The 27,435-nt window shown below is 42.3% G+C and overlaps 2 protein-coding genes across 2 annotated transcripts; both read left to right on the forward strand.

The window, feature by feature from the left end:
* Positions 1-1,925: 1,925 nt before the first annotated feature.
* On the forward strand, positions 1,926-26,302 carry tmem165 (transmembrane protein 165). Its single transcript, XM_060917468.1, has 6 exons — positions 1,926-2,229; positions 3,746-3,971; positions 12,948-13,123; positions 13,286-13,471; positions 24,822-24,927; positions 25,024-26,302. Exons 1-6 carry the CDS (start codon positions 2,092-2,094, stop codon positions 25,098-25,100), a joined length of 909 nt encoding a protein of 302 aa, XP_060773451.1. The 5' UTR covers positions 1,926-2,091; the 3' UTR covers positions 25,101-26,302.
* On the forward strand, positions 8,311-10,885 carry LOC132882950 (piggyBac transposable element-derived protein 4-like). The gene is made up of 2 exons (XM_060916064.1): positions 8,311-8,922; positions 9,613-10,885. The coding sequence occupies exons 1-2, from the start codon at positions 8,366-8,368 to the stop codon at positions 10,424-10,426; spliced, it is 1,371 nt and encodes a 456-aa protein (XP_060772047.1). The 5' UTR covers positions 8,311-8,365; the 3' UTR covers positions 10,427-10,885.
* Positions 26,303-27,435: the final 1,133 nt, after the last annotated feature.

Genomic DNA, 27,435 nt, shown 5'->3' on the forward strand with positions numbered 1-27,435 from the left:
CGTTAATCACTTTCAGCTGTATTGGTGTTCATGGAATTAACAACAGGTGCACCACAGTGGCAACAATCAGAAAACCCTCAAAACAGGACTGGTTTTACATGTGGAGGTCATTTCAAGTTTCTCCCTCTTGATCTTTTTTGGCTGATTTTTCACTCGTGCTGGTTTTGGCTTGAGTAATTATCTCTACTGGCAGTATGAGGCGATTCCTTAACCCTACAGAAGTTGCACAGGTTGTCCAACTTCTCCAGGATGGCACATCCACACGTGCTGCAGCAAGAAGGTTTAATGTGTCTCCCAGCACAATCTCCAGAACATGGAGGAGATTTCAGGAGACTGGTGGTTATTCTCGGAGAGCTGGACAGGGCCGTAGAAGGTCCTCAAGCCATCAGCAAGACCGATACCTGCTCCTTTGTGCAAGGCGGAACAGGCTGAGCACTGCTCGTGCCCTACAGAATGACCTCCAGAGGGCCACTGGTGTGAATGTCTCTACCCAAACAATCAGGAACAGACTTCATGAAGGTGGCCTGAGGGCCCGACGTCCTGTAGTGGGCCCTGTGCTCACTGCCCAGCACCATGGAGCTCGACTGGCATTTGCTGAAGAACACCAGAATTGGCAAGTCCGCCACTGGCGCCCTGTACTTTTCACAGACGAGAGCAGGTTCACCCTGGGCACCTGTGATAGACGTGAAAGAGTCTGGAGAAGACAAGGAGAACATTATGCTGCCTGCAACGTCGTTCAACATGACAGGTTTGGTGGTGGGTCAGTGATAGTCTGGGGGGGCATATCCATGGAGGGACGCACAGACCTCTACTGCCTAGGAAATGGTTCTCTGACTGCCATAAGGTATCGAGATGAAATCCTTCAACCCATTGTCAGACCCTACGCTGGTGCAGTAGGTCCTGGTTTCCTCCTAATGCACGACAATGCACGGCCTCATGTGGCAAGAGTATGCAGGCAGTACCTGGAGGATGAAGGAATTGAAACAATTGAATGGCCTTCACGATCCCCTGACTTAAACCCAATAGAACATGTGTGGGACATTATGTTTCGGTCCATTAGGCGCTGCCAAGTTGCTCCTCAGACTGTAGAACAGCTCAGGGATGCCCTCACACAGATCTGGGAGGAAATGCCACAAGACACCATCCGTCGTCTCATTAGGAGCATGCCGCGACGTTGTCAAGCATGCATACAAGCTCGTGGGGGCCACACAAGATACTGAAAAGCATTTTTGAGTTGCAGAAATTAAGTTTTTGAAAAAATGGACTAGCCTGCCACATCTTCATTTCACTCTGATTTTAGGGTGTCTACACAATTGAGCCCTCTGTAGGCTGAAAACTTTTATTTCCATTAAAAGACTTTGCATCCTTTTGTTCCTAAGACATTGCCCTGTCGATATTTGTATAGATATCCAACTTCATATTGAGATCTGATGTATCTAATGTGTTTCTTTAAAGTGCTCCTTTAATTTTTGTGAGCAGTGTATATATAGTAACTATGCTGAACTAGCTTCTCATTAACATTGATTTGATTCTATATTCCATCACGGTGCCACTTGCCAGGTTTATCCTACGAAACCAAAACCGGAAATGCGTCACCGAATTCTGTCAGAAGGGTCTGTTCGCCTTCATAAACAGCTAGTACGACAGTTGAGCTTATAATTTCGCTACAAACACGTAAGCATTATAATAGTACAAAAACGACCATGAAAAGTGCCTGGTTTCGAGTTCAACAACAGTATTAAACACAACTTTCCAATAAAGTACTTTTATTAGTTACTGAGAAATTCACAGGCTCAACGAATACCGTTCCTTATAGGCAGATTTTTAGCCAATCACTGAATTGGACTTCTATGACGTCGCCTTGAATATGTGGTTCAGCTTCAAAATGGACGAATCAGATTTGTTTGCTCGACAGCTAGCATGTTTGTTTGAGCGAGAACACCAAAAGCGGCTTCGTGAGCATGAATATAGCTAGTGAGTTAGCCGGTTAGCGATTTATCATTAGTATACACAAGTTACATGGTTATGTGAGTTTATTTTTTTAATTATATATTTACGGTTATTTAATTGTTACGTTGGTTGGGTTTTAAAATGCCTCCCCGGGCCGCTTCTCGGCCTGCTGAGTTGAAGCTATTTTTTGTGCTTTTGGTCGTCTGTGTTCTGAGTACTGAAAGAGTCTCAGGTATACAAGAGGATAATAAATTACCTGAAGTGCAGCAGCCCGCTGAGGTAACATCGAATACACAGCTGTACATTTGTCCAGTTTGGTTTTCACTATAGAGAGTAAAGTTTAGTGGGAGCTACGAGGCTAAGATGTACTTCCTGTAATAAATTAGCTGGCTAGCTGATTGCCTCTATTCAAACAGGCCGAGCTGCTCCTTTTCCTTCTCTTTACTTCTCTTTTATCTTTATCAAGTCAATGTTTCCTTACAGTGTGTTTTGTGAACATTTATCTACCTCGTTGCGTATTATGTACAGCTAGGTATATCACATTTATTTATTGAAGACAATGAATGTGTTTTCTATCTGAATCCTCAACACACAGAACCCAAAACTACTAAACTGCTGATTCAAAACAGCTCGTGTTCACAGTACTTCCTTGTTTTGTCTTTTAAAAAGTTCAAGGTTCAAAACGTTTTGTATAAATAATGAAACCCATTTTCAATGACCTGTCATTATTATTCATCTCATCTCATTATCTGTAGCCGCTTTATCCTGTTCTACAGGGTCGCAGGCAAGCTGGAGCCTATCCCAGCTGACTACGGGCGAAAGGCGGGGTACACCCTGGACAAGTCGCCAGGTCATCACAGGGCTGACACATAGACACAGACAACCATTCACATTCACACCTACAGTCAATATAGAGCCACTAATTAGCTTAACCGGAGCACCCGGAGAACATGCAAACTTCACACAGAAAGGCCCTCACCGGCCACGGGGCTCGAACCCGGACCTTCTTGCTGTGAGGTGACAGTGCTAACCACTACACCACCGTGCCGCCCCCCAAATTATTATTATTGACAACTTTTGATCAGGATCTCCACTCTAAAATTTTACTGATTGTGTTTCCTGGACACCACTTTTTAGGAAAAACTTGGCACAGAGCAGTAAAACACATGGATGTTGCATGTCTTATGCTGGGATGAGACTACACACAATTTTTCTCTTCCATGATGGTGGTCATGTCAGATTTAAGCAATCATAGTGCCATAAATTCATGCGGTTTGTTGTTCACGAAACAGGAAACACTACAAGTTTGACCTCAACCCATCATCGTTTATGTCTTTTGCATGTAGTCGAGGAGGAGGGTCAAGAAATTATCAAACATGGCTGTCAAGGGACATGTCATAGGGGCTGTCAAGCTAGGCGAGAAAATAACTTTTTGTATGACATTAGACTTCTAATTAGGTGTCATGTCACATCACTATTCTTTGATTATCACACTACACAAGACCTGTTTTCGTTCCCAACGTTCAAATTCGGGCCCGATGTCGGAAATTTGTCGGGCATGACAAAATTGTCAAAATCGAGTTGAATTTGTGTCGTCTGATCCTGGCATAAAAGGACATCCATAACATGCTCACTTTATCTGGACTGTGTATGTCATGCGCAAGTTTGTGTGTATGTCTATAATTTGCTCCCTCTTCCCATATGAGGTCTACTTATATTTCTGCAAGCCACTTTTATTGTTGCCTCTTTGTCATACACACTGATGTTGCAATAATGGTTTTGTCCGTTTGTACAGAAAGCTCCAACTGGTCAACCTGCAGCTCCAGCCATCAGTCTAGAAGAGCCTAGTAAAGGAAACCTGGGATTTATCCATGCGTTTGTGGCAGCAATTTCGGTCATCATCGTCTCCGAACTCGGAGATAAGACTTTCTTCATCGCTGCCATCATGGCCATGCGCTATAACCGTCTCACTGTCTTGGCAGGAGCCATGCTAGCGCTGGGTCTCATGACCTGCCTGTCAGGTAGCATAATGTCAAGGATTTCTTTGTTCTTATGTAAATAATGACTTTAACTTTGAGCAGTAGGCTCCAAGCATGACTATTTTGTCAGACTCTTCTCGCCAAAATATGATTTGAGTTAAACTAAAGTGCACTATGTAGATAAAACTTGTTACTAGGGGCTTGTAAATATATATTCCAGCTATGACACAAACATTATTGATATTAACTATTGACTAAGAAAATGTTTGGTTTTTTTGACAGATTATCTAAGTTCTGCTTTCATCTTAAACTAGATCACGTACACTGGAGAACATGGGCATTTTATTTGTAGCTCCAGAAAAGAAAATCCTCAAACAGCACGTTTACTTACAGTTTAGCTCATAATGCAATGATAACTTAATAACAGCAGCCTTGTTTTATTTATATACAACCCCAAGTCAGAAAAAATTGGGGCAGTATGGAAAACGCAAATAAAAAAGAAAGCAGTGATTTTTTTTTTTTTGTAAGTTTATTTTGACTTGTATTTGATTGCGGACAGAACACAACAGAAAATATTTCATGTTTTGTCTGGTCAACTTCGTTTCATTAGTGATTTTATGCATCCATTCCTGCATTTCAGGCATGCAACACGTTCTAAAAAAAAGTTGTGATGGTGCGATTTAGGGCTAGTAATGAGGTAAAACAATTAAATAATGATGTGATTTGAAAGAAGTGATATCAACAGGTGACTGTAATCATTTCATCTCTTTATCTGTAGCCGCTTTATCCTGTTCTACAGGGTTGCAGACAAGCTGGAGCCTATCCCAGCTGACTACGGGCGAAAGGCGGGGTACACCCTGGACAAGTCGCCAGGTCATCACAGGGCTGACACATAGACACAGACAACCATTCACACTCACATTCACACCTACGGTCAATTTAGAGCCACCAGTTAACCTAACCTGCATGTCTATGGACTGTGGGGGAAACCGGAGCACCCGGAGGAAACCCACGCAGACATGGGGAGAACATGCAACTCCGCACAGAAAGGCCCTCGCCGGCCACGGACTCGAACCCGAACCTTCTTGCTGTGAGGCGACGGCGCTAACCACTACACCACCGTGCCGCCCGACTGTAATCATGATTTGGTATAAAATCAGTATCCAGGAAAGGCCTAGTCTTTGAGGTGCAAAGATGGGCCAAGGATCTCCAGTTTAACAAATGCATGAGGAAATTTATTGAAGTGTTTAAAAACAATGTTCCTCAATGAAAGATATGAAGGGATTTGGATATTTCACCCTCTATAGTGCATAATATCATTAAAAGTGCCCTTCCACCAAAAATGTTTAATACTGGCTCTTTTTGAAATGCCATAGTTCACTCCGAGTTGCATATGCATGCTGCATGTGAAAATGTAATTCTACTCCCATTCCCTGTATTAGCTTATGAAAGAAAATAGTCGGAAAAACGAGTGAATCTGAAAAAGCCGTACGAACTTGCGTCACTTCGAAAATTAGTATTCATGGCCTCGCCCACCTTGGCTTGCGACCGCCCATGGGAAGAAAGTTTGGATTTAAGCGCAAAGAGAGATAGCAGAGCCCATCTCGTCAGTAGCTAACAAAAAGGACCTAACCGCAAGTTGAAAACATGTCTGAACAAGTTCGTGCCTGTGTTATTTGTGGCAGTAACACATCAACGTTGCATTTCTTGCCCAAGATAGAAGAGCTGAAGAAGAAATGGTTGGAATTTATCTTTGGAACACCACCAGCGAAGTATAATGCAACGTCAGTACTGTGTTCTGATCGTTTCAACCACAGTGACTTTTCAAACTTCGGTGCCTTCAGTAGTGGTTTTGCTTCGAGGTTGTTTTTAATACCTGGATCTGTACCGTCAAGACGATCGACCACCAGCTCACAAGCTGTAAGTAAAACATGAACTTTTTGTTCGAAGGTTTTTGTTACAAAATAGCATGTTCATATTCTCCGTTAGCATGCATGACATGGTCACAAGCTAGGCAGGGATGAGAGTTTTCCGCTTTTCGGCGGATTTCCGCTTTTTCTGAGTAAAAAAACGACCTTTTTATATTATGGCAAATCTGTTAATTTTTTTATTATTATTTTCGGGGGGTTGGGGTATGTTCCTTCATGCTGTTCAAACTTTATTAACTCCAACGATGTTTACACATTATTTGTAAGTCGCCATCTTTAGTCTTGTTTAAATCGCGTTGAACGTGATGTAAAATTTATCTACGTTGTTATTGGTCAAAACATCAATGTCGAGACCATAATAGCCAATCAAAACAGTTTTTACAAAGACACCCACATCCGCTTGTTCTGACCCACTGGAGGTAGCGTCACAGTGCTGTTAGCCAATCAGAGGTAACACGTTTACATGTTATGAATATTAATGAGTAAGAGCTGAAATCCTGTCGTTCTCCCGCCACCCACTCCTCCACCAAACTAGAACAGCCTGAAACAGGAGAACCACAGCATTTTTTTTTTTTTTCCCCACCAAAACTGGCTCACAGGCCATTCATTCATACTAGAGACCACCGCACAATTAATGAAAAAACGATGCAATGAGACCTTTAAACTACTCGAGGAATTTGGAGGAATTTCGGTGTGTAAAGGGTAAGGGCACAAGCCTAAGCTGAACACCTGTGCCCTCCAAGCCCTCAGACGGCACTGCATCAAGAACTGTCATTCATCTATAGCTGATATAACCACATGGGCTCGGGATTACTTTGACAAACCTTTCTCAAGCACTACAATACAGAGTTACATCCACAAATACCAGTTAAAACTTTACTGTGCAAAAAGGAAGCCTTATGTTAACTGTGTCCAGAAGCACCGTCGACTTCTCTGGGCTTGGAGCTATCTGGAATGGACCATCACACAATGGAAATGTGTATTGTGGTCAGATGAATCCGTGTTCCAGATCTTTTTTTGTATGAAATGAACGTCATGTGCTCCAGACCAAAGATTAAAAGGACCATCCAGACCGTTACCAGTAACAAGTCCAAAAGCCAGGGTCTGTCATGGTATAGGGTTGTCAATGCCCTTGGCAAAGGTAACTTGCACTTCTGTGATGGCAGCATTAATGCAGAAAAGTACACTGAGATTCTGGGGCATCATATGCTGACTTCAAGACAGCATCTTTTCCAGGGTTATTTCAACAAGACAATGCAAAACCACATTCTGCCCATGTTACAAAGGCATGGCTGTGGAAGAAGAGGGTATCTGTTCCCACTGTCCCCAATAGAGTGTTTTGGCGAATTTTGAAACGTAAAATAGGACCATGACGACCATGTACTGTTGCACACCTTAACCCCTGTTTGCAGGAAGAATGGGACAAAATAACACCTGAAACACTTCACTTGGGGTCACTTCAGTCCCTAAACATCTTATCAGTGTTGGGAGAAGGAATGGCAACATTATAAAGTGGTAAATGCTTCACTGTCGCAACTATTTTTGAAATGTTGCAAGAATCAAAATTTAAATGTTTTTATTTTGAAAAAACAATAACGTTCATGAGGTTAAACATCAAATAATGTGCTGTTGTATTGTTTTGAGTGCAATACAAGTCAAAGATTATTTGCAAATCGTTGTTTTTAGTTTCAAGATACTGTCCCAATGTTTTCTGTTCTGGGGTTGTAGTACAATTCCCAAGCTCGTGGCCACTTGCAAATTCAGTTATCAAGATAAGCAAATGATATGAACAAAACACAAGGGTATTGGTACAGCATGACACTCGATCAGATAATAAAGACGACTGTACAAGACCTGCCAACTACAGGAATAGCAAATCTAATAGTCCTACCATAAACAAAGATAATATGGTGATGAGATGAGATGATGTGCCTGTAGCAGAGATAGGGTGATGTGACTGTGTGTGGGGAGGGGGTACCATTTTAACTTGGGTTTGTAGGGGCTCAAAAACTTCTTTTTTTTTTTTAAAGGACTGAAAGTTTAATCATTTGCTTATTTAATTACACTTTTTTCCGGTCATGCATAAAGCTATACTTTGTGGTAACAGCAGTCTCTTACATGGGGTCCATGAGCATGAGAGTACAGTGCATGTACAGTGCTCAGCGTAAATGAGTACACCCCCTTTGAAAAGTAACATTTTAACCCATTGACGCCGGATGCTGCGTCGCGCAACATTGTCCCTAGCGCCGGTTGTTGCATAACACAACATTGCCCCAAATGCCGGTTGCTGCATAACGCAGCATTGTTGATTTGTCATTTTTTTCAAGGCGCATGCAGCATGTAATGCACAATCATTAGTTCAAATACACATGTGGTGGGTGTTTTCGATTTTTTAAGACCATGTGACCAAAAATGTGTTGTGTGATTTGTCGATAATAACATCAATCAATCAGCCATACTCGCTGTTCTGCACACGTGCGTTTGTTTAGCTATTTAACACCGGCGAAAATGGCTGCGGTTACTGCGGAGACATGCTGTGACAGTGATGGAAGTGATGTGGAGTTGGAGGGGGGTGAACAGATTTTAATCGAGGAAGATATAGAGGGAGATGTGCCGGAAGACCCCTTAGATAGAGAACAGGAGTGGGATTTGTTTCGAGAGGATGATGATGATGAGGAATTCCAAGGCTTCCAAGTGGACTGGCAGTCAGATGGATTTCACCCCCCACGTCAACAAAAGTTCACTCGGACACCTGGGCTAAAGGTGCCGATATCTGAAGATGCAAGCCCTTTAGATGTATTTTCGAATATTTTCACTGAGGAAGTTTGGGATATGTTGGTGACACAGACAAATGTATATGCTGATCAGACGCGCGGTCACACACCATCAAACTTAAAGTGGAGCGCCGTCTCAAAACAGGAAATGAAATCGTTCATCGGTCTCTGCATAACTTTTGGGATAATGAAACTACCAACTCGCCGGGATTACTGGAGACAGAGCAAGTGGCTGTATCAGACAAATGTCCCCCGAGTGATGGCACGAGATCGCTTCGACATGATCTGGAGGTAATTATTTATTCTTGCGCTCTCTTCTGACGACTTCTGTGTCTTATTGCGTGGCGTTACCCTTATGAAAAAAAAAACCTCGGCGAATTACTGCAGTATGAAAACTAGGATTTTTTTAAACTAGTGTTACTGCAGTATACAGTATAATTGCATAATGCAAGGCATACGATGCAGGGTTGTATTAATTTATTATTAATAATAATAAAATTAATTTATTATTATTATTATTATTATTATTTTGCAGTGATGTCTCCATCATGGCCAGTAATGTACCCGAAGTGGTGTTAGAGCCTTCTACTAGGCCTACTACTACTAATAATAATAATAATAATAATAATAATGATTATGCTTTAGTGATAGTATAGTAACAATATATAGCAGTAGTAATAGTAGTATAATAAATAGCAGTATTGGGCAGTAACTTTACTTTATCCTGAATCATAAAGCAAAACTACATGTCCCAAATACCTAAATGTCCCAAATGTACAACATTGATAAATAGTAATACAATTATAAATAAATAACTTAAATAACAATACATATGGAATAGATAAATAAATTCATATGCATAGCACAATACACAAAAATAAAAACAATAATGGCCAACACGTGCACGTCATAAGTTTACATGGACATCATCATAAAGAAATCCAGCCAGCAAAAACTTTTTGAATCTTGAATCATGTTTAGATATCTACATCTCCAAGACAACACTGACCCTAAAGTGGACAAATCGGACAAGCTATGGAAACTGCGGTGCTTCTTGGACCTCCTCCTGAACCAATACCAGGCCCTTTATGAAGTTAATGGTATCGTGACCGTGGACGAGTCCATGGTCAAGTACAAAGGGCGGCTGGCATTCCGGCAGTACCTCCCCATGAAGCCAGTAAAATGGGGAGTGAAGGTATGGGTGATGGCAGAAAGTACAACTGGCTACGTCACCAGCTTTCAGGTGTATACGGGGGCCACAGAGGGCAAGGCGGAGATCAACCTGGCGCACCGCATCGTCACCGACCTGGCCAGCCCATACTACGGATCACACCTGTCTGTTTACATGGATAACTTCTACACAAGCATGCCCTTGCTGGTTTACCTGAAGGCAAGGGGAATTCAGGCTTGTGGGACGGTGCGCGCAAACAGAAGGGGCCTACCGAAGACCAAGGAGCTCAGCAAGCAGGCTGGCATGGCCAGGCATCAGTATCTGGTGGCTCAACAGGATGAGCTGACCTTGTGCGTGTGGCAGGACACCAAGGCAGTAATGGTCCTGTCCAACCACCATGACCCCATGGCTTTGGGGTCAGTGAAAAGGAAGATCGAGGCTCAGCGTCAGGTGGAGGTCAAGGTGCCAGCCTGCCTTGCTGACTACCAGCAACATATGAAGGGTGTAGACCTGCTCGACCAGATGGTGGGGTACTACCAAATCGATCACAGGTCTTCAAAGTGGTGGAGGAGGCTGTTTTTTTATTTTTTCATTTGTGGCTGCCAGATCTGCTGGTGGAGATGAATGGAAGTACAGGAAGAGTGGCTACAAAGCCTGGTTGGAGGACTTAACGATGGAGCTGTGCGTCCCAGTAACCAAGAGAAGTGCTCCCCACCAGATGCTCCCCACCAGCCTATCTGGAGCTTCAGCTGGGCATGATCTGGCCCAGATCAGCAACAAGAGAAAGACCTGCAGGGATTGTGCCAAAAAGCACACTGGCACCAATGTGCGCCCGGGGTCTACACTGATGGGATGCAGGCAGTGCAATATTCCCCTGCACCGCGAGTGCTTCATGCACCACGTTCTACGACAGTAGTGTGTGTGTGTATAAAAGATGGGTGTGTGTGAGGTCAGTGTCAGTCTTTGGAAATTTGTTCCTCCGGTCGTTTCCCCTGGTCATTTCCTCCAGTTCCTCCTCAGGACTTTCACCACTTCTCCTCACTCCTTTCCCACCTTTCTCCCATGACAAAGTGCCTTGTTCCATGTTAGATGAATTAATCTATGTGTTGACATGTTTTTAGATCAATTGATCTGTGTTATGTCGTTCTTTATATGAATGAATCATATAATACTGATTTTTACTCATCTGACTCTGAGATTTGTTTTTTTTTTTATAAAAATGTTAGTGTTAATGCTGAATGAGCATGATCCAATAAAAGCAGAGAATTTTATCTTTTAAATGCAATTTATTTCATGTCTCTATGTGCTTCAGAGGCTGAGATATTGAATTTTTCATAGGCATTTTCAATTAATTATTTTTATTTCAGAAAACCCTCAGGCAGATGGGGACCTTTTCTAAAAACTGTCTTAGGCATTTGCAGATGTTTTTTTGCAGGCGTTTCAGGTGTCAATGGGTTAAACAATATCTCAATGAACGCAAACAATTTCCAAAATGTTGACAAGACAAAGTTTAATATAACATCTTTTTAACTTATAACGGGAAAGTAAGATTAATAATATAACTTGGATTACACTTTTTTTTTTTTTTTTCAGTTTTACTCAAATTAGGGTGGTGCAAAAATGAGTACACCCCACAACAAAAACTACTACATCTAGTACTTTGTATGGCCTCCATGATTTTTAATGACAGCACCAAGTCTTCTAGGCATGGAATGAACAAGTTGGCGACATTTTGCAACATTAATCTTTTTCCATTCTTCAACAATGACCTCTTTTAGTGACTGGATGCTGGATGGAGACTGATGCTCAACTTGTCTCTTCAGAATTCCCCAAAGAAAATAATTTCTTTCCACCACAAAGGTGAAGGCTACAAGATGATCAACAAAGCTTTACTTATCAGTCAGAATACTGTAGCAAAAGTGGTACAAAAATTTAAGAAAGATGGAACTGCAACCATCTCACAGAGACGTCCAGGTCGTCCACGGAAGTTAACACCTCGACAGGAGCGTCTTCTGATGAGAAGGGTTGAAGAAAATCGGCATGCAAGTTCACTGCAGTTATCTAAAGAAGTAGAAAGCCAAACTGGGGTGACTATTTCCCGTGACACAATACGGTGTACACTGTGGAGGAATGGCGTGCATGGATGCCGTCCACGAAAGAAGCCTCTTCTAAAGCCCAGGCACAAAAAAGCCCGCCGAGAGTTTGCCAGGGCCCATGCTGACAAAGATGAAGACTACTGGGACTCTATACTCTGGAGTGATGAGACCAAGATAAATGGTTTTGGAACTGATGGCTTCAAAACTGTATGGCGTCGCAAAGGTGAGGAATACAAAGAAAAATGCATGGTGCCTACAGGGAAACATAGTGGTGGCAGTGTCCTTCTGTGGGGCTGCATGAGTGCTGCTGGTGTCGGGGAGCTGCATTTCATTGATGGCATCATGAATTGACAGATGTATTGCTCTATACTGAAAGAGAAGATGCTACCATCACTCCGTGCGCTTGGTTGTCGTGCACTTTTCCAACATGACTAAACACACATCTAAGGCCACTGTTGGATTTCTGAAGAAGAACAGGGTGAAAGTGATTCAGTGGCCAAGTATGTCTCCTGATCTGAACCCAATCGAACACCTATGGGGAATTCTGAAGAGACAAGTTGAGCATCACTCTCCATCCAGCATCCAGTCACTAAAAGAGGTCATTGTTGAAGAATGGAAAAAGATTGATGTTGCAAAATGTCGCCAACTTGTTCATTCTATGCCTAGAAGACTTGGTGCTGCCATTAAAAATCATGGAGGCCATACAAAGTACTAGATGATGTAGTTTTTGTTGTGGGGTGTACTCATTTTTGCACCACCCTAATTTGAGTAGAACTGAAAAAAATGTGTAACCCAAGTTATATTGTTAACCTTACTTTCCCGTTATAAGTTAAACAGATGTTATATTAAACTTTGTCTTGTCAACATTTTGGAAATTGTTTAAAATGTTACTTCTCAAAGGGGGTGTACTCATTTACGCTGAGCACTGTAATTACCTGTTAAAATATGTGCAGTATGTTTGAGATGATATGTTTGTAGGGGCTATAGACTGAAATATAAAAACAGTGGTACATCTAACATGAACATTTTTATCTGTGTCCTGTCATTAGTCCTTTTTGGTTACGCCACCACTATTATCCCACGGATCTACACGTACTACATCTCCACAGTGCTGTTTGCCATCTTTGGCATCAGGATGCTGAGAGAGGGGCTGAGGATGAGCGCTGATGAAGGCCAGGAGGAGCTTGAGGAAGTACAGGCTGAGATTAAGAAGAAAGACGAGGAGGTGAGTCAACTGGCTGTTGGTTCGGGTGTATAAAACTGAACACGGAGGAAGCAAACAAAATCACATGATCTTACGTTTGAACTGAAACTGCTGATCATGTTGACTTGACCTTCACCTCACCAGAGCTTTGGTTGATTGATTGGCTGGTGTGTTTACTTCCAGCTTCAGCGTTATAAACTGGCCAACGGGGCTCCTGATGTCGAGGCGGGGGCAGCGGCGGCCATGTTGCCTCAGAGGAAGTGGCACAATTTTATCTCTCCCATCTTCATCCAGGCACTCTCACTCACTTTCCTCGCAGAGTGGGGTGACCGCTCTCAGCTCGCTACCATCGTTCTGGCTGCACGGGAGGTCAGCAATCATGTACACACACATCTATGTTAGGAAACGGAATAATTATAACCGTATGTAAGAGGAATGTAAAGTTTACCCTTTGTTTTATTTTCTCATAATTTAGTTCCTTCAGGAATTAATGAATCAGAATCAAGTTTATTGCCAAGTATGTTCTCACGCGCAAGGAATTTGCTTTGGTGATTAGTGCTTGAACAGTTAACATAGAAGAATTTAGCAAAGACAAAAATAGCTATATACATAGAATAAAAAAAAAATAGAAGAATCTAAAAAAAAAAATAAATTTGAAAGTGGACTTTTTTATTTGGAAAGGCAGATTTCCATCACATACATTAATTACAGCTTTAGCCATTCAAGGACATGGATAAGAATGGAAGCAGAAAGTTCAAGTGATTTTGTCCATACTGCCCTTCTAGGATTTTCTTTTACGGACCACTACTTATTCCAGTTGGGAGAAATAACAAAATTTAACAAAACCGGGGAGCACGCCACCTTGGACAATAAAAACATCACATAAAGAGGGCAGGTTCACACGATTCACAAGTACAATCAAATGAAATCAGATGATTGGTTTTACATACTCAGTCTGTTTGGTCCTGATCTTATACATTTTTTTTTTTCTTTTTCAACTTGGAGGGAAAAAGATATCTTCTCCATAATATAAGTCTCATAGACCATTTCAATCCATTTATCAATGGTGGGTGGTTCTACTTTTAACCATTTCCTCGTGACGGATTTCTTACTGGCTGCCAATAGTATAGCCAGCAGTTTTTTGTCTTTGTTGGTCCATGTTTCAAACAAACTATATATATATATATATATATATATATATATATATATATATATATATATATATATATATATATATAAAATAAAAAAATTTTTTTTTTTTTTAAATATGGAAATGGTTGGCTCCATTAGACCCACAAAGTCTCCAGCAAGCGTCCTCGTTGCCTTGATGTCGTTTCTGAATGGGTGTAACAAAATATCTTGTAATGGTTTTCCAGCAGAACTCCCGCCATGTGTTTGACCTGGTTGAGACCCATTGTAGCTGGCATATTTTCTCCCTGCTCTCGTGTGATCATTACCTTTACTTCCTTTTCCCATTTCTTCTTTATGTATTCTGTATTCTCTTTGTATAATTTGGAGATAATTTTGTTGTCTGATCTGGGCTTAGTTAATGATTAAAAAATACCTCCATGAACCCTGACTCCCCTTTTCCCAACAGCTCTTTAAGATTTTTGTTAAAATAATGTCTCACTTGCAGGTACCTTTTTTAAAAAAATAATAATAATAATAATCATCCCTTCCCAGTCCATGGTCCTTCTGCAAGGTTTCAAAACTCTGAAATGTCCCGTTGTGGACGAATGAATAATAGGTAGTTAAACTTTGAGATCCATATCTTAAATCTGTTATCGATTCTATTTGGTGTAAAGTCTGAATCATAGGCACACCACCTCATAATTTTAGATGCGTCTCTTAATCCGCAAATTTTGACTATTTCCTGCCAGGACTTCAGAAAGCTGCCTGTTATAGAGTCTTCCGGGATCTCCTGTTCTTGTAATTTATCACTTAGTAGGGCTGTTATTGGGATCCCCTTTATCATCGTGCCTTCCATTTCCTTCCATGCTGCAGTGTATGTTGGTGAACATGGGCAGACTAAAGGTCTCAGTTGGGCTGCATGGTAGTATTCCTGTAAGCAGGGAAGGCCCATTCCACCCTTTTCTTAATTGCAGCGTCTTAAATTTAATTCTGGCCCTTTTCCCTTGCCACAAATACCTTGCTATTAATCGGTCCCATTCTAAGAACTGCTTAGATGCTATTTTGACTGGTAGACACTGAAAAAAGTATAGCATCCGTGGAAGAATATCCGTCCTGCTTGACTCTATCCGGGAGCTTAAACTTAAAAAGGGAATAACATCCCATCTATGTATATCAGACTTGATCTTTGAATTTAGTGGGCCATAATTGATCTCATACAGTCTCGAAGTCCCTAGGTAGTGAGACACCCAAATATTTGATAGACTCAGCATCCCAATTCCGGTTGTACATGATCTTAATTGAAGATGGAGGGTCATAGTTAAATGTTAATACTTGAGTTTTGTTGATATTAATTTTGTAACCAGAAATTAAACCAAATTCCTCTAGCAATTATCAGTTTTGGGAGTGTCTGTGTAGGTTGTGTCATACTTGTCAATAAATCATCAGCAAATAGGGCCAGTTTTTGCTCCCTGGATGTCATTGTTACCCCCCTTTTTTTTTTTTTTAAAAGATTTTTTGGGCTTTTTGCACCTTTATTGGATAGGACAGTGTAGAGACAGGAAATGAGCGGGAGAGAGAGACGGGGAGGGATCGGGAAATGACCTCGGGCCGGAATCGAACCCGGGTCTGCGGATTTATGGTATGGCGCCTTATCCACCTGAGCCACGATAGGCAATGCCAGAAAGGCATTGATCGGTTGTCGCTGCTTGTCTGTGGTTGGGAATATAATGTTTTTATAGTATTTTTGGAAGCACTTCTGGATTTTTTCCGGATTAGTTTCTATTTCATTTGTTGCAGAGTTTCTTATTTTATGTATAGTTCTATCTGCTTGTTGTTTTCTTAACCTATATGATAGAAGTTTCAGCGAAGGCTCGTCGGGTTTCTCTCCCTACACGTCCGCAATCCCCACTTCGCGCATCCAAGTATTTAATCTTCTGCTAGTGTTTTTTTGCGTCAGATTTCCCATTTGATGAGTCAATTTTCAGATTTAATCGGATGTTAAAATCTCTGCCACATATTAAAATCCCTTGACTTTTTGTTGTCATTAGATCGACTATATGTTTATAGAAGGACCGGTCACTGCCTGGAGGAATATGCACGTTAAGGAGACTTATCACAATTTCTTCTATTTTGCCTGTAACATGACAAATCTGCCTTCGTTATCCATATATTCTGATATGTGTTCGTAATTTACAGCCCTGGATATCAGGGTCGCCACTCCTCTCCGCCTCCCCGATCCATGGGAAGAAAAGTAAACATGTTTTTAAATCCTAATTTATTCAATTTAGCATGTTCGGAGTTGTTGAGGTGTGACTCCTGCAAGAAAGCTACTTGGATTTTATCCTTCTGAGTACCCCATTTATATTAAATGATATTTTTAAAGACCTGTTTTGCATCTTTGTGATATTACCCCCCATCCCGCTCAGAAACCTGGTGTGCTTCCCCCTCCCCGTGAGAACCAGCAGGGAATAAACAATTAACCTATTAATACACATCAAACTGAGCACAATTTGTCCGTGTGACTCCCTGTGTAGGGGTCTATTAACCTGACCCTGCTGAGCCTCCCAAGGGGGCTCGAAGGGAAAAGTCCCCCTCCTTGGTCCAGAGGGAGAGGCCCTTATCTGCAATAGTCGCATGGCGGAAAAGAGACAGAGGGAGGGGGGGGGAAAAGTGAAAAGTTGGTCCCGAATGAACCAGTCTATTGAATAGTGGATCTCCACCACTAGTTATGGTCATAGTACAATTCAAGAGGTTTCACAATTAACTCTGCCGTCTTCGAGCTGTGGGTTAGATCCTTTAGGTCCTGGAGGGGGCTGGTGTTGGTCTGCTGAAGGCTCGGAGCTTCTCCTTGTAGCTTGAATCCCGGCCGGCTTTAAATGCACCCTTCATCACTCGTCTGTCCGCTCTCCTCCAGGACAGCTGCTGTACCTGCTCCATGAGCGTCTCCAGAGGTCTGATGGTTGTCACGGTGTAGCCTCTTCTCAGCAGGTCCTCTGATGCCTCCTCTATAGTATCGTAGGTTTTGGTTCCATCATCATGTCTCACCCGCAGCCTGGCGGGGAAGAGGGTCTGGAATTGAACTTTATTTTCCTTCAGCACTTTGCGGATTTCTATATATTCTCTTCGTTTTTTGAGTATTAGAGGTGGATAGTCGTGATCCAGGTTTGTGATTTTCTTGCCAGGTAAATCCCTTCCCCTGCCATGCCTTGCGGAGTAATGTCTCTTTGGTTTTGAAACTTAAAAACTTTAATTATGATGGAGCGTGGCGGCGCATCCACTGGCAGCTGTGGTCCCAGTGACCGATGAGCTCTTTCAATCTGAAGGTCGGGCATATCAGTTAACTCAAGACCCTCATGGAGTAAATTTTCCACAAATGAGACCATTGTTGTTGTTTCCTTCTCAGATCCCTCCGGCACCCCATAAATCCTTATGTTTTCACGTCTGGAGCAGCTCTCCAGATCCAGCAACTTATCCTCCAGCTTGGTGTGCAGCTTTAGTATAGCCGCGATGACTTCCTCTGTGTTTTGGATCTTCTCTTCTGCTTCCTCAATTCGCCCTTCTGCCTCGTCCAGTCTGGTATTCACCTTCATAGTTTCTTCTTTTATTGTCTCTAATTGTTCTTTATTTTCTTGGCGAAACCCTCTTAATTCTCGCAGAATCAGTTCCAAGTCGGCCATTTCTCGACACTGCACCTTGTTGTTTGCTAGCTTAAACCTGTTAGCTGCTAATTGTTGCTGCGCCCTGTCTTTTTCACCCACCTGACTTCAGACGACGTTTACTGCTCAGTGATAATATAGCTCTTATCCCCTTTCTCTATGCTTTTTGTGGGATATTTGCTTGGTTTGGAATTTCTCTAATTACTCTGGTTCAACCGGGAGCTCTCTCGCTATGCGGCCATCTTGACGGTGGTCCGACCTGAAGTCGAAAGTGGACATACCCCTTAAGTATGTGCATGAGTTGGTGCAGTCCAGAATGTGCAAAAATGGGTCACATGAAGGGGTGTGTGTGTGAGAGAAGAAAAGATGTGTAATGGGCTAAGTCAATAACCAAGCTGTACAGTGTGAGCCAGAATGAACATGACCATGAAATGCGCAAAATCGCAGTTCAGAGACAAAGTGCATTAATGTTATAGATTGGAAGTGTGAGGTTAGTCAGTGGTGGTCTCTGACCTTATTGATGAGGCTGCTGCAGTGGGGAAAAAGCTGGCCTTATGGTGTGAGGTTTGGGTTCTAATTGACCACAACCTCCTACCAGAGGGGAGTGATTTTCGAAAAGCTTCTCAATTCTTTTTGCATTCCCTTGAAAAAGGACTCTGTTCTCTTTCTAGTCCACTTCAGCCTTGATGGGGCCTCAATCCTCTTTCTGTTCACACTATTGAGGTTTTTCACCCACGTGACCAAGTCATGTGATGCATCGTTAGGCTGCCATTTTGGACGTCACGGCTCGAATCAGTTTGAATGCGAGGAAGGCGACAAACGAAAAACATAAAAGAAAAAGGAGCGAGATGCAGAAAACACCTTCACTATCCAGCGACGTAGGGCATTTACAGGGCGAGCAGAGGGAGAGGTGTTTGCAAAAATTGAGGTTAGCAGGCTTAGAGAACGACGTTTACCTGCTTCCACCAGGATTGTTCACTGACGTACGGAAGTACACGAAGCCCTCGTCTTTACCTGACTTCGGCCCACATGATCTGTATACCTATGTCGTTAAAAACCCATCGCCATACACAGGTATTGATCTGAAAGCGTATAAGAGTTTGGATGCCTACAAATATTTTGTGTCAGGCTGGGTAACATGCCTACATCAGCGGGTCGTCCCTGGAGCCGGTGGTCGCCATCTGATTACAGCTAAGGTTTGTTCACATTTTCATTTACTTTCGGTCCTCAGGATAAACAAAATGTTATTAAATGTCATTGAAATAACTTCTTAGTCTGTTGAGACATGGCCCGTTATAAATTTGCTGTTACCAGGCAGTGACCAAGAACTGTATTATTAGAGTCGGTGTCTGTGTTGTAGCAGTGCACTAGCAGCTAGCTGTTAGCACTAGCTAATGTCAACAACACAGTAGCTAGTATGTTACTGTAGCAATGTTTACGTTCAGTCATTTGGATGACTGTTAAAACCTTTCAGCCTCAAGTTTTTCCTTTACTGTATTTACTAGTTTACTGTAATTATGATCCGGCAGCTATTCACACCGGATCCAGTGAAATAGCTGCCGGAGTGCGCTCCAGCTTGCTCCCCCTCAAATTAAGCAGTGCGCTCCGGCTTGTTCCCGCTGCTTAATTTGAGGGGGAGCAAGCCGGACCGCACTCCGGAACCTCGGCCGGAGCACTCCGGGAGCGAGCTGGAGCGCGCTGCTTAATTTGAGGGGGAGCAAGCCGGAGCGCACTCCGGAACCTCGGCCGGAGCACTCTGGGAGCAAGCCGGAGCGCGCTGCTTAATTTGAGGGGGAGCAAGCCAGACCGCACTCCGGAACCTCGGCCGGAGCACTCCGGGAGCAAGCCGGAGCGTGCTGCTTAATTTGAGGGGGAGCAAGCCGGAGCGCGCTCCGGAACCTCGGCCGGAGCACTCTGGGAGCAAGCCGGAGCACGCTCCGGCAGCTATTTACACTGGATCCGGTGTAAATAGCTGCCGGATCATAATTACAGTAAACTAGTAAATCCAGTAAAGGAAAAACTTGAGACTGAAACGTTTTAACAGTCATCCAAATGACAACGTAAACATTGCTACAGTAACATTAGCTACTATGTTGTTGACATTAGCTAGCTTGACCTTCAAAATGGCGGACACCGGGGCGTCACGTGACCCTGTGATGTCAGGTGAAATACCTCAATAGTTCCTCTGCAGCTCTCAGACCTTTACCTTTTAGGTGCATTTGTTTACGTCTCTGTCCGACTTCGACTGACGTGACGGTCAACATGAACAGCTGATCTCAAGCTGAGAGGCGTAAAATGCAGCAGTCCAACTGGACAGTTTCTCCTTCCTGGTGTAGTTTGTAAATGATGTGACTAACAGGCGAGATCGTGGAATTGTATTCAAAATCATGAATTTTGGACACAACTGACAGAATAAATCATTCATTTAATAAATCATTGTTAGGATGCATTCAGTGTTGAGGGTTTTTTTTTCACGTTCTCATCAGCTTACACTATAACACAGGTTTCAGTGCCACTGTTGCAGAAATCTTTTCAGATCTAGGTATTTCTTAAATTAAGACTATTCATGCATTTTAGCATCAGGAAACATGCGTCATGTTTGTCATCCAAGATTCCATCTAATGAGGGTGATGTTCTGACGTCATGAAGGTGTCTTGTAGCTCATGCAGTGAATGGATAACAGAAAACTGCAGCCGCCGTGCTCCCACAAGGTTTTTGTGACGTAATGTTCCTCAGCGCAGGGGAAAGTTGAACAAAATTTCTAACCAGCATGCACCATATTAAGTCAGCACTGTGCAGCGCCAGATTAAGTCCAGTGCACCTTTTGCTTTTTTGAGCATCCCAGTACAACAGCATGTGATCTGTCTACAGCAAGCCTAGAGGGCTAAAATACAATGGTGAATAGGGTGAAGTGAGCCAAACTGAGACCACCTCCCAAAGTGATGTCACTGCGGTCTGTTTCAGCAGGCCTGAGCTCATTTGGAGTGTTCATATTTGCACAAAAAAAAATGCTGACTAAATACTCAGTTCATTTTGACAGCTGAAAATACCCTTATTACTAAAATGCTCGATGTCAGGATTCCTTTATTGTAGTTTCTGCACTATTGCTTAGCAGTCAAGACCCTGCATCAAGCACACAGTCCTGTAAATACAGGTCTTTTATCTTTTGCCTGTGGGAAGCAGTGCACATATGACTTGGAAAAGCATAGGATCAAAAAGTAGACAGAACCAGCTTGTATCCTTGACTTGCAAGTGACGTCAAAGCAAAACAGAAACCCGGATATCGGCCATGCTGGTGGATATACAAATGCAGGGTCAAGCGACATTCCATACAAAACAGTCACACGTGCGTAATTCTGTTTTTCCACTGCTTTAAGCGTTCTTTTAGCTATGCCATATCTTTGTGCTGTATATGGTTGTGGTCACAACAGTACTCGTGACCATGGCACGTTCCAATTTTTTAGAATTCCGTCTGTGATTCAGAAAGAGGGCCAGGAAACTCTGAGGCTTAGTACGGAGAGGAGAGGAGTACGGCTGAACAACATCAGCAGGGGGGTCATTCCATGTCAATTCACACACCCTCCCCAGTGACACCTCTTCAATTTGCCTGATATTTATTTTATTAGTGCCTTATGATGTCAAAAGAAAGAATCCAAAATTTTAGCTTCCTAGCTGGAACGGTTTTTGAATTTTGGCCCTTCAAAGTTTGGGTGCCACGCCCACTTTTGGGGTCCGGGAATTGTACACTTAATTTGCAAGCATTTTTGGAGGCCCATATCTTTTGTTCTAAGGGGAATATAGACCTGTAAATTGCTATATCTATGTATTCTGGCCCTGTCTATCAGATTCTGCACCTAAAAATAGCACAAGTTTACTAACTTTAGAGAGATTAACCCCTTAAAAGTGGATTTTTTTTATGACACTTTTTTTTTGACATTTCAGGGGTCCATATCTTGGAAAGTTTTTGTGTTGATGGGGTTTCAACTGATTTATCATCATATTTGGGAACTCTACTGTGTACTTGGAGAGTTTCAGGGCACTCAGAGCTTTGGTGGGGGTACAGGAGGGCCCCAAATATGGCTTCGGGACAAAATTACCGTTTGGTGCGTCCTACTTCAGGCCATTAGTTGGCCATGTGGGCACATGATGACTGGAATGAGCCTTTAATCCTATCAACAGACACCTTTTATCAAACTTTTAAGCCAATAAAAACTTTGATTATCCAACTCCTTCAATATAAAATAAGCATTAGTATATGGTGCTATTTTTGCATATTTTCTGGAAAATCCTAAGTCGGGAAAGTAGGTCAACTGTTTTGACTGCCTGTTCATGTTTAAGGTAGTAAAAGCACACCCATATAGTGATTTTAATCTATGGGAAGATTATTTATACCCAATACCCCATTAGTTATATTGACAGTTACAAGGGATAAACCCTTTCCCGGCTGCTTCACGATGCTGTTTTTTTTTTTTTTTTTTTACATTTGACACCTTTCCCTGTATCCAACCAAACTCTGACCACTATACACTTAATAGTTAAATGCATCTTTCAAACAGGAAAGGGAAAGATGCAAACAAGGGGATGATCCCAAGAAAAACATCCTGGTTGCTTTACTACATTTGTTCTGACATCCGATGGAAGTTAAACCTAGACTCATCAGGGTTTTTTTTTTTTTTCAAGAAAAGGGGAAGGGGCCCCTAGCCACTCATGTGGGGAACATTAGCATATCAGTTAGTATTTCCCCTTTTTACTAATTGATATGCTAATGTTCCCCACATGAGTGGCTAGGGGCCCCTTCCCCTTTTTTCTTGAAAAAAAAAAACCCTGATGAATCTAGGTTTAACTTCCAGATCGGATGTCAGAACAAATGTAGTAAAGCAACCAGGATGTTTTCCTTGGGATCATCCCCTTGTTTGCATCTTTCCCTTTCCTGTTTGAAAGATGCATTTAACTATTAAGTGTGTAGTGGTCAGAGTTTGGTTGGATACAGGGAAAGGTGTCAAATGTAAAAAAAAAAAAAAAAAAAACGGCATCGTGAAACAGCCGGGAAAGGGTTTATCCCTTGTAATTGTCAATATAACTAATGGGGTATTGGGTATAAATAATCTTCCCATAGATTAAAATCACTATATGGGTGTGCTTTTACTACCTTAAACATGGACAGGCAGTCAAAACAACAGTTGACCTACTTTCCCGACTTAGGATTTTCCAGAAAATATGCAAAAATAGTACCATATACAAATGCTTATTTTATATTGAAGGAGTTGGATAATCAAAGTTTTTATTGGCTTAAAAGTTTGATAAAAGGTGTCAGTTGATAGGGTTAAAGGTTCATTCCAGTCATCATGTGCCCACATGGACAACTAATGGCCTGAAGTAGGACGCACCAAACGGTAATTTTGTCCCGAAGCCATATTTGGGGCCCTCCTGTACCCCCACCAAAGCTCTGAGTGCCCTGAAACTCTCTAAGTACACAGTAGAGTTCCCAAATATGATGATAAATCAGTTGAAACCCCATCAACACAAAAACTTTCCAAGATATGGACCCCTGAAATGTCAAAAAAAAATTGTCATTAAAAAAATCCACTTTTAAGGGGTTAATCTCAAGTTAGTAAACTTGTGCTATTTTTAGGTGCAGAATCAGATAGACAGGGCCAGAATACATAGATATAGCAATTTACAGGTCTATATTCCCCTTAGAACAAAAGATATGGGCCTCCAAAAACGCTTGCAAATTAAGTGTACAATTCCCGGACCCCAAAAGTGGGCGTGGCACCCAAACTTTGAAGGGCCATAACTCAAAAAACGTTCGCGCTAGGAAGCTAAAATTTTGGATTCTTTCATTTGACATCATAAGGCACTAAGAAAATTAAAATAAGGCAAATTGAAGAGGTGTCCCTGGGGAGGTTTTGGGCATTTGTGTGAATTGACATGGAATGACCCAGGGCTGATCTAACAGAGGCTAAAACCAAAACAGCTTGTGTTTGCAGTAATCATTTTATCTCCGGTGAGATTCAAAAGCTTTTGCGATATCATGGAAGAATTTGGGGTGGCATGGTGGTGTAGTGGTTAGCGCTGTCGCCTCACAGCAAGAAGGTCCTGGGTTCGAGCCCCGTGGCCGGCGAGGGCCTTTCTGTGCGGAGTTTGCATGTTCTTCCCCGTGTCCGCGTGGGTTTCCTCCGGGTGCTCCGGTTTCCCCCACAGTCCACAGACATGCAGGTTAGGTTAACTGGTGACTCTAAATTGAGCGTAGGTGTGAATGTGAGTGTGAATGGTTGTCTGTGTCTATGTGTCAGCCCTGTGATGACCTGGCGACTTGTCCAGGGTGTACCCCGCCTTTCGCCCGTAGGCAGCTGGGATAGGGTCCAGCTTGCCTGCGACCCTGTAGAACAGGATAAAGTGGCTAGAGAGAATGAGATGAGATGGAAGAATTTGATTTCGTGTTGCTAGAAAATAAGTGTTCTCTTGTTGTGGTTCACTCAGTTATTTTAACACGTGCATTACCATTTCGCGTCTAGGAGCGCCAGCAAAATTATGATAGAAACAATCCAGAGTGGGCACCCACTCGGAAAATGGGCTATATTTCGTTCAAGGTCAGACTTGATTCTTCGGCAGCCGAACTAGATAGAATGCAATATCTGGGTACTCAATGGGTGGCAGAGACGTCTTATCTTCAGAAAAGTCTGACTTTTTTTTTTTTTTTAATAATATGGGTCAAAGCCACACATCATCTCTTTATCAAATCTTCGCTCAACTGTTCAAATCGTGGTAATGCTGAAAATTCAGCATTGTTTACAGACATGCTTTCAGCAACTGCCATCCTAGTTGCTTTGTATATCCACCATCATGACGTAGCATGTTTTGATCATGTGGTTGCAAGTCTTCTATATCTACCGGGGTGTTTTTCTCAATACTGAATTGTGTTGCTGTAGGATCCATTTGGAGTGGCGGTGGGTGGAACTCTGGGCCATTGCCTCTGCACAGGCCTGGCTGTAGTTGGTGGAAGGATGGTGGCTCAGAAAATATCAGTCAGGACTGGTAAGATTTGCCTTACAGAGCATATTCCATCCATACAGCGTTCTTTACGAATAGTAAAAGACCACTGCAGACTTAATGTGTGTTTTATCTCCACAGTTACGATCATCGGTGGAATCGTGTTTCTCGCCTTTGCTTTCTCAGCCCTCTTCATCAAGCCGGATACAGGATTCTGAAATGACGGCAGACTTTCTGGGTTCAATCTGTAAATACCAGCTCTGAAGTGCTGTATTCACAAAGACGGACTGTACACCATCGAGGCTGCCAGCTGAATGGTGGGGTGTGTGTTACTGTTTAGACCCAGTCATGCAGCTTTTGGTTTTTATTTTTTTCTAATTGTGTGTTCTTCAATAATGGTTTAATTTCCTTTACTTTGGTCCCCTATCAAGTTCATTGTATCTTCTGTCAGTTTTTATTTTCTTCCCATCATGACCATGAACCTACAGTCAGTGTGTATGAGCTCTTCAGGCTGTTTGAATGCAGTGTGCATTCAGGTGACAGTTTTACAGCGCAGCTCAATAATGAATACATGCTGTACAAGGAGCCAGTGCCCAGGTTGAGAAGTAATTATGTACACCAGTGTGTCCTTTCACTCAGGAAATGATGCCTGTTTGCAGTAAAATGCAGTGAGTCGTCTCACCAGTCAGACCCTGAAGCTTTAGTAGAGCGTGTGATATGTAATGGTTTTGGCAATAAATGCAGCCAGGAACCACCTACTTTTGACGACTGAATGCGTCAAACTGAACTATTTAATAACTTTTTTTTTTTTTTAGATGGTATTGCGTTACTGTTTCTCGGCCCAAAAACTAAGTGTGAAAAGCCAGTCAGATCTCAACTTCCAAGATCCTGAATCTTAGTGTGCAAAAGAGATCAGGTTCTCTGTATCCCATGGCTGTATCATATCCCACACACTTCATTTTATATGTTAACTGCTTCAGCCCTGCAGCTCCTGTGTAAAGCTAAAGAGGCGAACTTCATTCAGGAATTGCATGTTAGCAAAGCGACTCCAGTTGGAAAAATCCATCCTTCAGTTGAGCCGTCTTAAGACGTCGGCAACATTTTAAGTAAATCCCTTTTATGCTTGATTTTTTTCAGTACTTCCCTTCCAAGAAAATGAATAGTTGGTCTAGGAAAAAAAATTGCTGTTTTGTTCATGTTTAGAGCATTGATTTTGATTTTTTTTTTCCTTCGTCCTGTTGTCCAAGTACTGTAGAATTGTCAGGGAAGACATTGCTGGGTTTTGTACAGGTTAAGGTGACGTGTCAATATTTGACTGGACTTATTCATCTGGAAAGGGTAATTAAATTAAATTAACTATTCATTGTGCAGAGGAGTTGACTGTAAAAATTCATGTAAATAATAAATTACTGTCTATGGCTTTTTCTGCCTGTAATTGCAATGATAATGGAAGCACTGCTTTTAAAATGACTTCACTTGATATTAGTCTGACTCTGGGTGATGTCTCACATTAAGGCCCTGTCCACACGGCAACGGATTCAGGTGAATCTGATACAATTGTTTATCGTTTAGGCCTGGCGTCCACACGGCACCGGCGTTTTGGGTGCCCCAAAACGCAGTCTTTTGAGAACGGGTCCCAGAGTGGAAAGATCTGGCAACGTTGCCGTTGTGAAGTCGTCTGGATGAGTAGAACAGATTTGTTTACGATGACGTCACAACCACATGACTGAGTGTGCTTCACGCCGGGTAGAAGTGTAACGAACTCGATGCGAGTTGTCAACAAATCCTATAACTTGGTTCATGAAACGCGCTTACACAATATTTTCACTGTGAATATTTATTGTGTAATGGTGCAAAGTGAGAGAGAGAGAATAGCCCTTAGGGCAGAGTCAATCCCGCCAGCAAAAATAGGGGAAAAAAAGGCGCAATCTCACCTCTTCAGATGTTGGTTTAAGTCCTACAATACATTCCTCAAAAAGGGCGTAGGAGAACAAATTAATCCATCAACGTGTAGCATTCAATTTATTCCGGACCATTAAAGACGCCGCCTTCCGCGTAGAATCATATGTCATCCTCGCCGCCATATTGGATGGGTCAAAGCGGAGAATAAAGATGCCTCATTCATGTGCTGCGTTTAACTGTACCAACAGGTTTGCCGTCCAAACGAGATCACATGGGATTACCTTTCACAGGTGAGACTGGAAAAATACTTTGTATTTGGTCATTATAATGTAATTTTACGAACAGATTTTTCTGACTTTGTGGCTAATATGGAGTCTTGCGCATAATAGTTTATGCGTATGCGTGCTTACTACTTCTATTGTTCTGGTGTCTCCGAAGGGACAGTCTTACAGCGCCCCTAGAGGTGTGGCATGTGTATTGTATCGTTTTCAGCAAGCGTTGCGTTGCCATATGGACGCGATATTTTTTTTGAATAACACCTCGTTGTCGTGTGGATGTAGCCTAAGTAAGCAAGCACAAGGAACATTAGAACTGATTTACACAAGTTAAGATAAATCATAGTGTTTTTATTTACCAAAAATAGCATGGAAC

The sequence above is a fragment of the Neoarius graeffei genome, chromosome 3, assembly GCF_027579695.1.
Source record: "Neoarius graeffei isolate fNeoGra1 chromosome 3, fNeoGra1.pri, whole genome shotgun sequence".
In the NCBI taxonomy this organism is placed as follows: Eukaryota; Metazoa; Chordata; class Actinopteri; order Siluriformes; family Ariidae; genus Neoarius; species Neoarius graeffei.

Coding starts and splice junctions, on each gene's coding strand:
- tmem165 (XM_060917468.1), top strand. CDS start 2,092: ATGCCTCCCCGGGCCGCTTCTCGGCCTGCTGAGTTGAAGCTATTTTTT. Junction 3,972..12,947: donor TCTCATGACCTGCCTGTCAG/GTAGCATAATGT, acceptor TCCTGTCATTAG/TCCTTTTTGGTTACGCCACC. Junction 24,928..25,023: donor GAAAATATCAGTCAGGACTG/GTAAGATTTGCC, acceptor TTATCTCCACAG/TTACGATCATCGGTGGAATC.
- LOC132882950 (XM_060916064.1), top strand. CDS start 8,366: ATGGCTGCGGTTACTGCGGAGACATGCTGTGACAGTGATGGAAGTGAT. Junction 8,923..9,612: donor CGCTTCGACATGATCTGGAG/GTAATTATTTAT, acceptor AATCATGTTTAG/ATATCTACATCTCCAAGACA.